This window comes from Pteronotus mesoamericanus, unplaced genomic scaffold, assembly GCF_021234165.1.
Source record: "Pteronotus mesoamericanus isolate MK-2021 breed Mesoamerican mustached bat unplaced genomic scaffold, CSHL_Meso_final scaffold_232, whole genome shotgun sequence".
Taxonomy (NCBI): domain Eukaryota; kingdom Metazoa; phylum Chordata; class Mammalia; order Chiroptera; family Mormoopidae; genus Pteronotus; species Pteronotus mesoamericanus.
Window position 1 is genome coordinate 17,112,483 of NW_026555311.1, and position 17,358 is coordinate 17,129,840.

Genomic DNA, 17,358 nt, shown 5'->3' on the forward strand with positions numbered 1-17,358 from the left:
TGTACAGAAATTATTCGCTATTTTTCGGCACAGGGCATTTGTTCAGTATTGTTGTTTCTTGTTTTTTTATTCAATTATTATTTATATAAGTATGAAGGAGCTTCTTATTAAATCAATAACATCTATACCAATGACAGCTATTAAAATGGAGGGATAGTTTAAAAATCCTTATGTCTGAAAAGACATGACTTTCCATATATGATTTACTAGCATATGGCTTGCCAAGTTGTTTCTGATGGTTAAAATAAAATAGTCTCAGGCACCCTTTTTGTTTGATTTTCTCTTTTATCTTTGAACAACATGCATCTTTACCAGGAAAGAAAGGGAAATAAAATCTATTCTCAGTTCCTCTTTGGAACTCTTTAGGAAAAGCCAGATGGAGAAAGCAGGTTTTACTTAAGAGTAACTTTTCGTTTTCTCTTTTTCTAACCTATATATTCAGTTTTTCTCCCTATTTTAGTTTAAAAAATATATTTTTTATTTACTCTTTATGTATGAAACATTTACAAAGTGTTCTGTGCTGAGGATAATGAACAAGTTTGCTATGTTTGCTTTTCACATAACATTTATTATAATTAAATTTAGTTCATCCACAGTTAAATTGAGGAAAATAGATATTAGATGTAGTCAACCCACTGCATTTTTTAACCATCTGTCCACTAGGAAGTACATCACTTTCCTCATTACTTTTTACAATTATTACAGATACTTTGGCTCAAATACTACACATCTTTCAGGAGATCTTAGAAGTGTTGAGTTCAAAATAGGGCCTTGTATATCACTTTCTTCTGAAAAATACCTTCTTACTGACTTAGGTAAAGAAAATGTTGAAACAATTAATTACACCAAAAGTATTTGATATTTGCAGTATTAGGCTGAATTGCATAGAATATCAATTGGAGAAGAAAAAAAATACTTTACCTAAATATCCATGTAAAACTTGACAAGCTATTATGAGTGAATACAAAACCATGATTTCTAATTTTTATTACCAAGCTCTGGTAACTAAATAATATTCCACTTCCACTTATAGTACATTAGTATGTTTCTAAAGATGGTATGTAAGAAATCAAGTGACTATAACAGCTATTTACATGTTGTTAAGTTACTCTATGTTTAAATATGAATTTCCTAAATACACAGACTATTTTGCAGGCATGTATATAAGTTAATTTATAGAAGAAGAGGCAGTCTTGAAGCAGGACATAGTTAAGTAAAACATGCAATATCTATCTATCTATATAAATGCTGATAGCTATTTTATCTTACAACTTTTACACAGTATATCCCTAATTATAGCTGCAAAGAGAGAACAATTTACTCAGCAAACAAAGACTATCATTCTATGGGACAAAATAGAACCAGCAGGTTGACATCTGCGAATTATGCAAATAGAGGAGTTGAAAACAACTAGGTCCTAATAAGCAACTTCTATTCAGATGGAAAAGGGGAGTGGGAGAGTGTTCCCAGATAATTATTAAAGTTGGGAGGGCACTTATTCCCAGGGTGCATCTCAGGGAGTACTAGTTTGTTTTGGCTTGCCTCCTCAAGTGGAAATTTAAGTGTGAATTAAAAAATGGCATGCTGAGTTTGAGGAACGGATTCTTTTCTCTGCCAAAGAGCAGCATTGGACAGAGGGCAACATGTCATTGATTTTGAAGCTCCAATGTGCTTTTTATACCCTCATGGTGAATAGTAAGTAGTTTAATGCTGTTTATGATAGAATCTTTATGAATAATGTTAATAAACAAGGTTTACGGTGCTTCTCATTTTACTTGACAGAATGTTGCCACCTGCTCCTTAATATTTTTGATTAACGCTAAAGTCCTTATTTAGGAATAAAAAGAACAAACTTATTCTCAAAGGAAGCATTTACAAACATGTAAAACTTATTGTGTATCTGACAATTCTTTTCCAAATTAGCTAATATATGTAAGGTTTATAACATTTTAGAGACTTGAAAGGTTTCACACTAAAAAATCTTCATCATGAATACTATATTTTATACTAAATTTTGATAAATAGAATGTGATAGGGTTATTAGAAAATGGGGTAGTACAAAGTGGATATGTAGTCTGGATAAAAAGGATAGGAAAGCCATACTCTGAGGAACTCATGCCTACACTACATATGCACTAAATTCAATTTATAGTCCAGGTGACATTTCAATTTTGCACTGAAAACCTGTGTAGTGCAATAAGAACAATGCTTACTGAGTTTTAGAAATCACAGAATAAAAATCATGACTAAGTTTTTGGAAAGGCAGATTCCAAATCTAAAGACCTTTGTGAAAGGTAAAAGACAAGAATGTTTCTCTGTAAATATATGTGAAAAAAATCAAGACTTGAATGTCAAACAGGAGATGAAGAGAAGGAAAAGGGAAAATATAACTGCTGTTTGAAGCACCTAGCATTTGCCAAGCACTAAGGACTTTATGCATGGTATCTCCAATCCTCACAACAGCACTACCAGGTAAGAGTGATGGTGACCCTTTTTACAGAGTAGTAAATAGTGACTCAGAAAACAAGTTGACTCGGACAAGATCACACAGCCAGAAAGGACAAGAGTTAACTTTAGTTAGTTCTGACCTCAGGTATAGTTGAGTCCTGCTGACTATAATCTAGTAAGAACTCAGCTCTTTTTCCTCAGCATAACTCAGCCAGTAAATAAGGAATCATTCACTGTCCAGATAGTGAAATTGTCTTTCTAATATCTTCAGACTTGTCAGAGCTTCATTTTTGTAGAGGTCTTGGTTCTGATCTCAATGTTTCAGTAAAATGTAGGAAAACATAAAGGATTAAGAAAGGCATCAAAAGACAATGAGACAACTGACAAAAGATATCTGAACGTACATTTAAATCACAAGAAATATGATATCTCCACAGAACTGAGTTCATAACATGTTTTCATACTGGTAGTGAACCATAGTGCTTTGGTTCCAAAATAGTATGTGATATTCCACATGACTTCTATAGCCTTTTGTCTAAGGGAAGGTATAAAATCTTACAAGACAACAGTGAAGGAAAAAGCTCTCCAATTCTTTGAACCTAGATATACCCTAAAGAAGAGATGAGCTGCTCACTCTGCAACAGTGCAGACCATATGGATGGTGGTGGAGAAATTCTCTGGGCACTGTTGGCAAGTTACATGAAGTCTCTAATGGAAGGAAATTATATAGTACTTTCTAAAGTGACACAGCATCACTCAAGTAATATGCAGATAAAGTGTTCCACTGAAATATAATAGCTCAAACTCGCCAGAAATATTATTAAAATAATTGCTTCCTCTTACTTTCTTCTTCTTTTTTTTGGCAAAGTGCTACTTCATGTGGCAGCAGGTTTTTAAAAAGAAAGTAACATAAACTAGAGCAGGACACAGAAACTACAAAGGCAGTGTTCTCCCTCTTTAATAATTCTTACTCATGACTGCTGAACTAACACAGCAGCCTGGAAAGCTGCCTTCTAATAGAACATTTGTGGATAATTGAACTCCTGCTCATTGTTCAAAAGGTCACGAGGTTTGAGTGGGCTCTTTTTCTTTTGGTAAATTATTCAGCTTGAGTATTTATTGGCCTGTCAAAAGGAAAGTATTGTATGAACTGTCTTTGTTGCTCTTCAGTGTTTCCTAATTTGATTGTGTTCTTTCTGTGCATAACCTTGACAGAAAATTTCCATCTCTCTTTCTTAAATTCCAGTACGGAGACCTCTTATCTTTGCTCTTTGCTGTATAGATGAACCTCATGAATCAAACAGACATGACTTAAGTCAATGAGACCGAATTATAATACTGATTGAATGGAGGGTTTGGAGTTGAATTTCTGTTTCAAGCTTGATAGATTACTGTTTTTATTAATATTTGGAAGCATTCCTTAAAAATAAATCTACAATAGGAGATATGGGACCAATTTTGAAGGAATTGCTAGAATTAAATTATCTATAGTCATCGATATTACAATAGAATTGCAAAATTGTATTCTCCAGACAGGCTTCTACCACAGTAGTATCTTCACAATTTCTATATGTTTGACTATAGTTAATAGATCTATACCCCTCAATTTTGAATAAAATTTGGGTGCAACCTGGGGATGCCCATTACTGCTATACTGTCTTACTGTCCAAACTTACTAGTCCTTCATAACTACTTCCTATGGTTAATGCTGACCGAAAGACAATTGCTTAAGTCAACAGTGAGAAGGTCATGAGAAATAGGGTGGCTGAATTTGTGAAAAATATATTCCACAGACAACTCTCATTTTCTTCTGACCAGTGTCAGAAAAACTTAGCTACCTTGAACTTAGCTACCTACATAAAATTAAAGACTTTTTTTTATTGCTTTCAAATGAGGAAATGTGGTCTCTTCAAAATTTTGTCCTTTTTCTCAGTGAACAGTTCTCTCATCCTATGGGCCAGAAACTTCTTTTTATTGATCATCTTGGGTTTACCTAAAACTAAGCTAGAATAACTTCTTCATTTAACTTGTACAAGAGTCATATGTGTCAACCTTATTATAGATGAAGTCGAGATACAGAAAGTTAAGTCACTGTCTCAAGGTACCATTTCTCACAGATGACAGGGCTGTGATTTGAACCCAGATTTAAATGACTCCAAAGTCCGGCTTCAATTTATTTCCATGTCACATAAATGCTGAATTGCTTTAAAGCCAGGTGATACTGAGCAGAAAGTATTAGGTTCTTAAGGGCTTGTCAATACATGAAATGCTACTGAATTAATTCTTCCATCCAATAGATATTGACTTCTATGATAACACAAAGATCATCAATAAGCCAACCTACTACTCCTAGTTCTTTTGCTGCTGTTTGTTATATATTTCTACCATATTTTCCTGATATCTGGTTCAGTCTTTTGTCTCTCTACTATATATATATTCACTAACTTGGCTTAGTCCCTGACTTCATTCCAGCTTTGCCTCTCAGGTTTTGTTAATGTTGTATATGCCCCCCATATACTCTCTAGCAGGGGGTTCTTGATGTATTTGAACTTCTTAAGTGGAGAATCAAAACTCCCAGAGATAAGGTTCCAAGATACATGAAGCAAAACCTGTCTGTTTCTCATGCTTTGGTCCCTGAAACTGCACAGTATCATTCTTTTTGCATTCTAATGGTCAGAACAGGTGTAGGCCCATCAAATTCAAAGGGAAGGATCATCAGTCTTGCTTTTCCGTGAGAGGAGAATCACAGAATTTGTGGATCTTTCATCTGCTTTACCTCCTATACCCTATGTGTTTCCCTCTTAATTTTAGTCTGTGTTTCCACAATAAGCCTGAAAATCTGAATTCAGTTTATAGTAAAGTAATTAATAAAATCCCTTGGTTCTAGCTGAATTACATTCATTCATTTATTAATATATTTTTTTAAATTTTCACTTATTACATGCTTGAGTATTACAATAAGCAGTAATTAGAAAGCAGTACAAAAAAAGTAATTGTCAAAATATAGCCTTTGTTGCCTGGCTTTGAAACTTACCTCCACCAATCATAAATTATAAAATCTTGAGCAACTTATTTGAGCCTCAATTTCCTCTTTTGTAAAGTGAAGGTTAAAAATGCTCATATTTTGTACATATTTCAAATATTACATGAAATGATGTATATTAAGTAGTTAAGTGTATTGTCTTGCACTCACAATCACACTAGCGAAAAAGAACAGTAGCTATGATTAATAGTTATCATTACTCATTGTGTGAGCCTGGATTAGCCATTTAATATTTCTAGGATTCTGTATATGTGTTTTTGTTCTGTATAATTAAGAAACTTGATTTTTTGTTATACTTATGGTTATGGTTTATTACAGTGAAAAAATATAGATCAAAATCATCAAAGGGTAAAGATATATGGAGGAAAGTCCAGGAGAAATCAGGTGCAAGCTTCCAGGTGTTCCCTCTTAGTGCAGTAACGTGGGGACATTGTAAGATGAATTTATCTAGACAAATTAGTAGAGCATGGCTCAAGGCCTCAGGCATACAGAAACATTCTTATCAGGCAGAATATTCAGAAATTATCTCCCAGAAGTCTGAACAGGCCTTTCTCTAAGAAGTGCGGGGTTTGAGCAACCTAGTCCAGCTTCGGTTACTCCTTCCCTTCTGCATACTACTCTATGAAGTAAATAACAGGGGAACCTGGGTTTGGGGCATATGGGAACTCTGTTCATTGTTCTCAATTTTTCTGTAAAAATCTAATTGTTCTTAAAATTAAAGTCTTTTAAAAAGCAAAACCTAGTTGGACCAATAGGTCATAGAGAAGCAGGTATTCAGGCTGAAAATATTTTAACATTTGTCTTCAAGTTATTTTATCTAACTGAGATTATATCATAAGAAATTCTATTGCATTGTCTTGGCCTAGTACCTTTAAAATTCCTTTCATCTTCGTGCTTATAGGAAAGGACTGAACTTTTTCTTATCAATACTAGCTTTTACTATTCTTAGTAGCCAAAAAGTGGAAAAGGTCCAAATGTCCATCAACTGATAAATGGATAAATAAAATTCAATGTTCATCCTACAACAAAACTTGGAACACTGTATGTAAAAGAAGACAGACACAAAGAACATATATATTCTACGATTTATGTGGAATTTTGAGAATAGGCAAATTCAGAGAGAGAACATAGATATATATTTTCCAGAGGATGAAAAGACAGGGAAATGTTAATGGACCGATAAATGGATAAACGTTTTCTTTCGGGGTGATGAAAATATTCTGGAATTAACAAAAATAGTTATACAACTTTGTGAACATGAGTATCTACTGAATTGAACACTTTAAGAAAACAAATTTTATGGTATGTGACTTATATTCCCATTTTTATTTATTTGTTTTTTTCCAGTTTTATTTTCTTTTTTCTTTTCTTTTCTTTTCAATTGTTTAAATATATTTGTCTCCATTTTCCCGCCACCACTTTCCCTTGACCCACCCCCCCCACTTCCTACACTCAGTCCTTCCCCACTTTGGCTTTGTCCATGGGTCCTTTATACATGTTCCTTAACTTGACTCTTAAAACTAGCTCTTTCTCACAAATAATTTTAATACCACCTGCTCTATTATTTTGTACACTAGATTGGCAGACATCCATTTTTAAAAATAAACATAATCCTAATGCATCTTCATATTCCCTTTGTAAAATTTTCTTAACCTCTTTCTCATTCCATTATGCAGATATACACACAATCTTTTACTTTATAGAATATCACAAAAATTAAGATAATAGGAACTCTTCCATCTCTCAGCTCTTCGAGCATTGTTGCAACAGTGAAATTCTCATGACCATCATGGCTGATTAGGTCTCCAAATATGAGGATAATATAGACTGAGCAACATGGTAGTACAGACAGGAAATAGAATCCAACTGTTGTATTCCTACACATCTCTAAATGTCAGCTTGTCATTAATTTATTGTTTGATCTAGTTGAAACATCAGGGATTTTTCTTTTGCTTTTTGCTTTTTTGTTCCCACAAACAGGTGTTCTGTTTGGCATCATTATAGAATTGTGTGAAAACAGTGACATGATTGTAGTTCCTGAATGTACACCCAAAAGCCTGGACATAATTTCATATTGAAAACTCCCTGCTTTAATGAAATTTTAAAATGTGTATTGTGACAAGTGTACTTTATTTCTCTAATATAGTAAAATTGGATTTTTTCTTGAAATGAATTTTCTACATAGCTTGGTTTAGTGGTAGTTTCATTTCTAATCAATTATTTGCATCTTAAATTTTACTGATATTAAAAGAATCTGTAATATCAATGAACTTTTAAAATGATTTCTATATATTGTATACAGAAAGTAGTTTTAATTAAGCAGCTTATCTTCCACCTGCCAGCTTATGAAAATATAAGTATATCCTAACAAATAAGAAGTATAAGTTTTGTCATTCAAAAAAATGTGATTATTTTGACTATTATAAAATGCTTTTCTGTTTTTAATAAAAAAGTCCAATCAGGGTAACTCTAAGCTGAACCTGAGTAATCAAAACACATTAGATAGTAATATCACTGATTTATAAACAAACCAATGCTTACCTCTGCTTTCTAAATTCAGAATTTTAAGGTCATCTTGCTTGTTTACAATTGTTTGGGGAAAGGTATGGAGATTAAGCCTGAACATATGTATACACACATGTTCATGCACTCGCAGGCCTCTAAACTTTTGCTTTCTGTTAGAAAGTATCTAGCTTTCATTCGTAGAAGTGTTGCTGTATATTAAAGGTTTAAGCTTTTTTTAAAAAAAGTAATTAACATATAATATAATATTAAAGTTAGATGTTGTGATTTGCTATATGTATATATAGTGAAATGATTACCAAAATAAGTGCAGTTAACATTCATCACCATGCATAGTTACAATTGTTTTTTTCTAGTGATGGGTTTTAACCTTTAAAAACTTATTTTTTTTGGTGTTTTTTACAACTTATTTTTAAATCACCAGCAAATTTTGATTTTTCATTTTAGTCAGTCTATCTCACAAGAGTAAGATATGCCAAACATCATGCTCAATAGGATTTTAGGTCATTAGTCAAATATAACCCTGAAAAATGTTTTCACAAAGTCGTGACTTGATAATTGACATGGAGTTGGACCGAAAGCAAACCTATTTAATCCAAATGAGATTCTCCTTTGAAAAAAAAGTTATCTGGGAATGTTCAGGTCTAGCCAAAGCAAATTTTATTTTCAACTTTTTATCAATATCACCTCCTCTGCTTTACTTCTTTGATGTCACCACATTTGTTCATTTTTTGTCTGAAATTTACCAAAATAGTTCTTTATCCAAAAAATAATAATATAAATGGATTGTAAAATATGGGTTGCTTTAACTTGACTGTTAAAGCAAAATGTTTTCCCCCTACATTTTACTTTACGTATTTCCTTTAAATTATGCTAAAAATAATGCAATGAACTCCACTGTGAAAAAAAAAAAAAGTCCATTTCTTATGTTCCTCTGCCTTGACATATGTTTCATTGGAAAAATGGTCAGCTTCAATATTGATGGCTGCAACATCAATACTGAATATGCATGCAGGTATGTATGCACAAGCACATTTTTATAGTATGTTGTATTACTGGTTAATTCAAGTAAACTATTATTGTAAGTTGTTGCATAGCAATAGGATGTCCTGATACTCTGGTGAGGCTTGAAATTACCTCTCTACCTCAGGATAGGACTTTACTCATAAATCCCTGGCAGAGTGGAGAACTATTTTTATCTTTGAATAAGAGTATTTATGAAAATAACATAAATCAGAATCAAATAGAACTATTACAACAAGTAATTTAAGTTAAATAATTGTTTTTTTCTGTTCTTTCTATTACTGACTTTTATACTTTTAAAATACTCTTTAAGATATTCACACTGTTTAACTAAACAAAGTGGCCATCAGACTAAGGCAGCTTTAATACCGTGGTGGTCTACGTAACTAAACCAAAACCTCATGCACAGTCAGTGCACTCAAATCTGAGAAAATGAAACTCTGGAATAATCACAAGCCCTACCAACTAGGCTTTCCCAAATAAGGCAACCATGTAAACGATAGCCAATCAAACGATTTCCTTGTTTTGCATCTTTATGAAAACCTTTCCCCTAGCTCCGATTGGAGGATGGCTCCTAACTGCCTTTCTTTTTATTTTCTTTTTCTTTTTTTGGCACTGCCTGATTCTAATCAATGTATGCTCAAATGAACTCTTGAAAATTTTAATGTGCTTCAGTTTATCTTTTAAATTATTAAATAATTAACTGTATAATGTCATCTAATGCAATAATGTACAATTGAATGTAATATCCCTTTTAACTGAGTGTGTGGCTTTCACTGATCTCTTTTAATAGACTTTTAATCTCAATTTCTTTTAATAACATTTACAAGACTTTTGTTTTCTGGATTTTATTTATTCCTTCTTAACAAAGTAGGCACACATTTTCTTAAAGTTGACAATGAATGTTCCTTTGAAGGACTAAAAAGTAAATTTACAGAGTCTTCCTTTAACTGATGGACTTAAACTTGATCCACTGATTTGTACCGCGAACTTCAAACGGTGGACTGTCATTGTAGATATGATGGGCTATTTCTTCCACAGGTGGTTCAGGATCCGTTGTGGCGAACTGGGCCGCATCATCAATTTCTTTCCTCACTTCAACATCAATTTCCTTCAATTCTTCAACACTGGCAAGCCTGCTGTTTACCATTCTATCTCTGAGAAGCATAACTGGATCTTTCTTACTTCTTACATTCTGGACTTCTTCCCGTGTCCGGTAACTGACTCCAGGATCACTCATACTGTGTCCGTGATAACGGTATGTCTGCAGCTCCATCACCAGGGGCCCCTTTCCAGATCTACAATAGTCAGCGGCGAATTTAGTTGCCTCCCGAACACATAGCACATCCATTCCATCTACCCTTAGTCCAGGGATAAAATGGCCTCTCTTATAGTAATCAGTGCTGGCTGCTGCTCTCTCAACAGCTGTTCCCATTCCATAGCAGTTATTCTCACAGACGAAAACGCACGGTAACTTCCACAAGGCTGCCATATTGAAAGCTTCAGCCAGCTGACCCTGATTGGCAGCACCATCCCCATACAGAGTGAAGCAGACCTCATTGTTTCCTTTGTATTTACAGGCCAGAGAAACCCCAGCTCCCAAGGGTGCCTGAGCACCCACAATGCCATTGCCCCCGTAGAAGTTCTTGGAATACATATGCATCGATCCTCCTTTCCCTTTAGCACAGCCTCCTCTTCGCCCTGTCAGCTCCGCAAGAATTGACGGGGCAGAGAGCCCACGAACGTAGCAGAAGCCGTGAGCCCGATAGGATGTGATGACGTGGTCGGTGGGATTTATCCCAGCCTCCAGACCCACACAGCAAGCCTCCTGACCATCACACAAGTGACAGAAACCACGAATGAATTTCTGTTTATACAGCTGATCTGCCTTCAGTTCCATTCTGCGAATAGTCTGCATCGCCTTGTAGTATTTGAGCCCATCTTCGCGAGTGAGCACCGTCGTAACAGGGGGACCTTCTTCCAACAGATAAAGATCACATTTCTTAATTTCAAATGTAGCATCATTTGAATAGTTACAGGACGCTACCAGCACTCTGCTGGTGGGCTTCTGGGAGACACGCGACAACACGCGGGACACAGCAGCGGCGAACATCTTCTTCATGGAGGTCAGCAGACGGTAGTGGCAACTCCCAACGGCCTGCAGCCAGCTGCGCGCCCGGCTCCCTCCAGCCCTTCCTCTCTCGAGATCTTGTGACGCCACAGTGGCCTAACTGGTGACAGTAGCAAGGACGAGCACGTAGAGTCGAGAGCTGGCCCCCAGCCTGGATTGGTGGACTTTTACAGATCCTCCCAGCTGTAAATATAAGAATAAACGTTGTTTCTTCTACGGGAAGGCTCGGCTGAACTGCACTCCGATCCTCATTAACACCATTGTCATTGCTACAATATAATAATCTGAGCCTCTTTTCCCTGCTAAGTGCCGTATAGCAGTGCTTCTCCAACGAGTTTATCAATCAGTCAACGGAAGAGAGGAACAAATGCAGTCCCTAAGGCACACAAGAGTTCTGATAGTTGACACTAAAGATATTCTCACCAAAATTTATGTAACACCTTTTTAAAAATCCTTAGCATATGTAGGAATATTCTGTCCTACTCCAAAATATACCATATATCTTTCAATATTTTTAAAAAACCTGTAAATTATGTGTAGTTTAAATATTTAACTTAAAAGCAAGCAAACGTTTTTGGTTTTTTTTTTAAATGTTGGTACTCCGGAAGAATACACCACATTTATCCCTTTGGCTTCTAATACCCCTGCCATCTAGGGAGGTGGAAGCAGCCTAAGAATAACAATCTAAACCCAGCGATAACCTTCATGTGCTGTGGGAAAATTGAAAGCAAGGTTGAGATGTACATTGCTATAACAACAATTTTTTGATAGGGCACCTTTATTATAATCCTGAATTCTGTCCAGCCAATTTTATTCCTAATGTCTAACCAATTTACTTTTCTTCTTTCTCTTTCTCCTTTTCTTTCTTTCTCCTTCTTTCCTCCTTTTTCCTTCCTTTTCTTTTCTTTTCCTTTCTTTTCTTTTTTCAGTCCTCCCATAATGTGTTCAACAGGTTTCCATAGCAAACATCAAGATTCAGGTGGCTTTGTTTTTTGTTTATATGTCATTCTAAATAGTACCAGTCTTAGTGTGGGAAAGCAAGAAGCATGTTCTTATATATAACTCTCTCTATAATAAACTCTAGAAAGTGTAATTTCTTATAAACTAACCCACTCAATAGTATACAGTTTGGATGGAAAGAGAGCAACTCTCTTGTCTTAATATTGTTTTTAAATATTAAGCCTAAATAAATACTGTGTTTATTTAAGCAACTGGTAACAGTTCAATCACAAGACAAAAGAAGTCTTGGGCCTGGGGTTACAAAGATCATGTATCATTTTTCTCTTTTGTATTTTTACTAGAGAAGTGATTTTGTAATCTGAATAAACCAATGATATCTGGGGATCCTGCTCTATTTAAGTTTTCAAGCAATTCACCTTAACACATGCTGTTTTATATCCACTGCCTAATTGTAAATAAACATACAAATAAAATTCAAATCCCTATCTGTGAATAAATTCTTCCTCAAATTTCCCTAGGGTATGTTCAAAGCAGCTGCTTTTTCTATATCTAGCTGCAAGATTGTTTTGGATATTTCTTTTGATATTTAGGCAGGAGGGAAAAAAATAGCTTGTTAAAAAGTTATGATCTCTCTTAAAACTCAATCCTCCCCCACCTTCTCAACCCAGCCATCAAAATGGGCTTCATTTTTCACTCAATTTAAAATTCTGCTGTTGGAATTTGTGGTCTTGCTGTGATGTTTGCTCCCTCTTTGATAGTTAGCCTGTCTCTGCTGTTCTCTTTCATTCCTGCAGGTACTGGAGATCTCCAGGGAGCATTATCTCCATGAGAATGAGTAAAATGACACTGCAGGATGGAACAGAAGTGTTAATGGGTCACTGAGTGACAGCTGAGCCTTCTCCCAGAGGTATCAGCCAGCCTAGCACTGCCAGGAACACAAGAGCTATACAGTAAAGTGTGCCAATTCAATCTCATCACAAGTAGTCTGCGCTGCAAAGATAGAGCTCCCCTTAAAAGCCTGGTGTGACGGGACTAAAGCCAATTCATGCCAGGGGAGGAACGTGCAAAGATGCTAATTGGGAAATACCTATGCTACAGGTTGCCATAGAAAATGCACCCCCCCCTACTTTTTTTGCAACAGTCTCTGGTTAAGATAAATAATAAAATGTGAGACGTCCAATAACTTCTTGGACATCAGTTACCCCATACTTCCTAAATGCAACAGAAGATAGACAGGTAAAACTGTATTTGCAGAATACGATGCCAAAGTATTTTCATTAAATTGATTAATCCTGATAACTTTTTAAGTATTTTAAACCCATTCAAATTTTCAAAATAGAAGTGAGGTTTCCAGATGTCAGTATAAAAGTGTAAAACTTCCCAAGAGGATTGTGAGCTGTTAAACCTCTCTTCTCTGTCCCCATCTAGATAAATTTCAGGCTACACATGGACAACAGAGATTATGATGGTATATTTTTATTCAAATGATTTATTTCTTGTCTTGTCATTGTTCAATAATAAGTTCATTATCAAACAATGCTAAGAGTCATCTACACGCTCATTGCTGAAATGTTGTTTGCAATTAAAATCTTCATAAATTCTAAGTTTTTAATGAACATGGAATCACACTTTTAATATATTTGAAATTAAAGGAACACAGATGAGCATTTTTATAAGACCAATGGTAAACTTTACATTTAATTAATTTTAAAAACAATAAAAGAGAAGCTAGTGATTACAGTAGTAGTCACTCATTTCCGTGTGACAGGATTTCACATTTCATCTCTAATGGTTGATCCTGAAGGTGCATTTCTGAATTTATCTTGAAAGTGCCACTCCCATTGCATCAATAGCACATAAAATATTTTTAAATAACTGAGAAAGAAATGCTAAAGAAAAAAAAAAACAGCATGTTTGAAGGATATTTAAATTCCTCCAGTAATAATTGCACTTTTTACCAAATGTTAAGTGGAAAAAAAGCTGTTAAAAACTGAACATAATCTAGATAAATAATATTAGATTTCATTATATGATTAGTGGCGATGTATTTTTTTATAGCACTGAGATTTGACAATTAAGAATGATGATTAAAAACTTAGTGAAAAAATGAGTTATATATAACTCAGAGAAGAGTTTTCCCCATTTGGTCTATTACTTTATCTCCCTTGGAGAAAGGGAAAATGTCAGTATCATATATTCTGACAACTAATGACAATCAAGCAAGGTTTCTATTTAATGATATAATAAGCAAGGTTATTAAAGGACAGTTTAGAACCCTTGGCAAATAATTTTTTTCTTCTCCTCACCTCCATTATAATTCTGAAGTATTATTACATAAAAATTCAGGACAAATTACCATGAAGAGAATAGTTGACTGAAAACAAGAGATAAAGTGATAGTGCTCTTTATTCCACACAGAAAATGATGGTGTAAGCAGAGGAAAAATCTTATGGGTTCATTTTTGGTAACAATTGATGGAGCCGCCATCTCTCTCCTGCTGGATGACCCCAGGCATCTGAGTCAAAAAAAAAAAAGAGTACCCACACCCTGTCCCTAGAGTTTGACACCAAAGTCGAGCAGATAATGATAAAAGGGATCATAATACAAAAGTATATTTTTAAAAATTTTGAAAGCATTTTAAATAAGGTCTTTATAATTAGAGTTATAACTTATTGTGGCCAGTTGAAATGACAAATAAAAATTCATGCATGATCTGGTGTCAAAGATTTTCTAATTCCTAGGATCTCAACCACTGAAGGACTGGTATAGGAGTCAAGTGTTGTGCCCTGATTTCTCATCAGTACTTTGAGTTGTCTTGTAAAATCATAATCTCGTTCAAAATAAATATAATCAGTTCAATGCATATATCTACAAACTAAAAGCAAATTCAGTAAATCTGAAGTCAGATTTGCATATCCTCCTAAAATTATTTATACTTCTTGGGAAAGTGTTTTGTTCAGCAGATTCTAATTCTCATATACTTAAAAACCCATGTCTCAAATTGTTATTTTTTAAATAAATATACATTTATCCATAGGAACTTTAATTTTAATAGCAGTAAAGTATATATCGAGTATGAGAGTAAAATCAAACTCTACGTATTCAATCATGAAATGAGGACTCCTCGCTTCTCTCCGGTCTTTTGTAATATATAGATTCTCTTAGCTGTACTATTTTATGATGTTTCCTTTATAAATGGTCTCCAATAACCCTTCCATTCTGAAAACTATGGGTAGACTATTACTTTTTTCTAATATCAGTATGCAATGACATAATTAGCACATTTATTTCTTTTGATTTGCTTTTTTGAAGAAGACCTGAGTGAACTAGGTTTAAAGAGCGACAAAGGAATGTTGGCAAAATTCCAAGGCACTACTGCCCCCTAGAAGGAAGTTTGAGCAGCACATTTGACATTACAGACACATCTTGGGAAAAGAAGGTTCAGGAAGAAGGCAATTTTAACATGCTGTTGGTCACATTGTCAGTTTTCTTTCTGTTATTTTGTACCTAACTTTGAGCAGAGCCTTGGCTATTACATCCTACACTGAGATCCTTATAGGTTACATGGGCTCTTTAAGGAGACCCCTGAAAACATGTGCAGAGAAACAAGCAATGTTTTAGGCAAAATAATATTTGTTTAAAATAATGGAGATGAAATTTCAAGCTATCATGTGCATTGAGATTTAAGGCACTCAATGCACATGATATCTTTGTAAATATTGCCCCAGTATGTGATAGCTTTGCATCTCTTTTCTGGACATACAAAGTTAACAAAGTTGCTCATTTGATCCTCAGAGAAGCAGGTAAGACAGTTCCTATCGTTCTCAATTTCTACATGAGGAAACTGAGGCTGAGAGAATAGGTAAAAGGCAAAACTTACAAAGAGAGAAAATTTTTAAATCAAAATGTTTTTCTTCACTTTTTCTGCACATATAATGAAGTGTTTTCTTTCTCTATCTTCCTTTTTTTGAACTAAGTAGCACAAACACAATGATGATGTACAATTCAATTTCCCTGTACTTAATCCAGTTCACAGGGAGATGTTGTGCTCTGAGCTCTCCCAGCTTTCCTGGCACTGCATGTAGAAAAGGACACATTATTACTGAATGACAGAGGAAGCAACACATGAGCAGCTGTAACAGAGACAATAAAACTAATGTATTGCATTCCAGGCAATGGTTACAATGACAGTTTGTCTTTATTAGGATCAATGATGAGCAAATTAAAAATAGAGTTCTGCCAAACTGCAACATACAAAACAGAACATTGTAATTTTGTAAAGTTGTGTTGTCTCTTTCAATTTGGTAATACAGCAGAGCTGAGAAAACACACTGGGAAATATGAAAATCAAGACCCATAATTATGCAGTACATTATGAATATGAATGCATTTTCTCAAGCAACCTAAGACAATGCTGTGGACGTTTTATGGAGCTTTTTATGCGTGAGAATTTTTCTGTTCCCACAGACCCACTGTGCATCTAGATTCTAAGATATTTCCATAGCATCCATCCAGCACTGTATAATAAATCCAAAAGGTCACCATGAGAGAAGGCTTGATGAGGTTTTGGAATAAAAGGGCCAATAAACATCACCCATATTGGTAAATATAGTGTACAAGAAGAGTTTTTAAGCTCAAATATATTAGACACTCATCAATGGCATCATATTCAGAAAACAAGGTTGTTGAGCGATTATCAGAGGAATTTAACAAGCTTCTGTCAGGGCCATCAGCTGGCTAAGCTGCTTCTGTCCTCTTAGCCAAGAGCACTCCACTGAAACTTATGATGAATTTTTCTGAAAACTCTAACTTTGATCTGCCCTCATCTAGCCCTCTTCCCACCACATTTCATGATAAAAATACCGTCTACTTATAAGAAAGCATTACATCTTTTAAAGGGATTTTTTCAAATTCAATGAATTTTTCCCTATTATTTGGAAAATTATATGCAATGTATCATACCCCCATTGATTTAAGGAAAAACAGAGTTGGTGAGGTTAACAAGCCCAAGAGATACTGAGCGTGGCCTCAGGTCATGCATCTTATTAATAGGGAGCCAGTCTCATCTTCTGATTCAGTGTTTCTTGCATATTACACTACTCCCTCACCCCAGCTGCTTGTCTCTTGTTTTGGTTTGTTTTATTTTATTATTTTATTTTTATTTTTTTATTTTTTTAAACATCTACAGAGCTTCCTTCCCTTCTAATCTCAGCGGAAGAGTAGTTCTCTT

The 17,358-nt window shown here is 34.8% G+C and overlaps 1 protein-coding gene across 2 annotated transcripts; it reads right to left on the bottom strand.

The window, feature by feature from the left end:
- Positions 1–9,983: 9,983 nt before the first annotated feature.
- PDHA2 (pyruvate dehydrogenase E1 subunit alpha 2) lies at positions 9,984–11,159 on the bottom strand. 2 transcript variants are annotated; one of them, XM_054591543.1, is made up of 2 exons: positions 10,647–11,159; positions 9,984–10,553 (listed from the first exon to the last, which is right to left on the bottom strand). In XM_054591543.1, exons 1-2 carry the CDS (start codon positions 11,157–11,159, stop codon positions 9,984–9,986), a joined length of 1,083 nt encoding a protein of 360 aa, XP_054447518.1. The 2 variants fall into 2 exon arrangements, with proteins under 2 accessions (XP_054447518.1, XP_054447517.1); XM_054591542.1 differs by having other exon boundaries at positions 9,984–11,159.
- Positions 11,160–17,358: the final 6,199 nt, after the last annotated feature.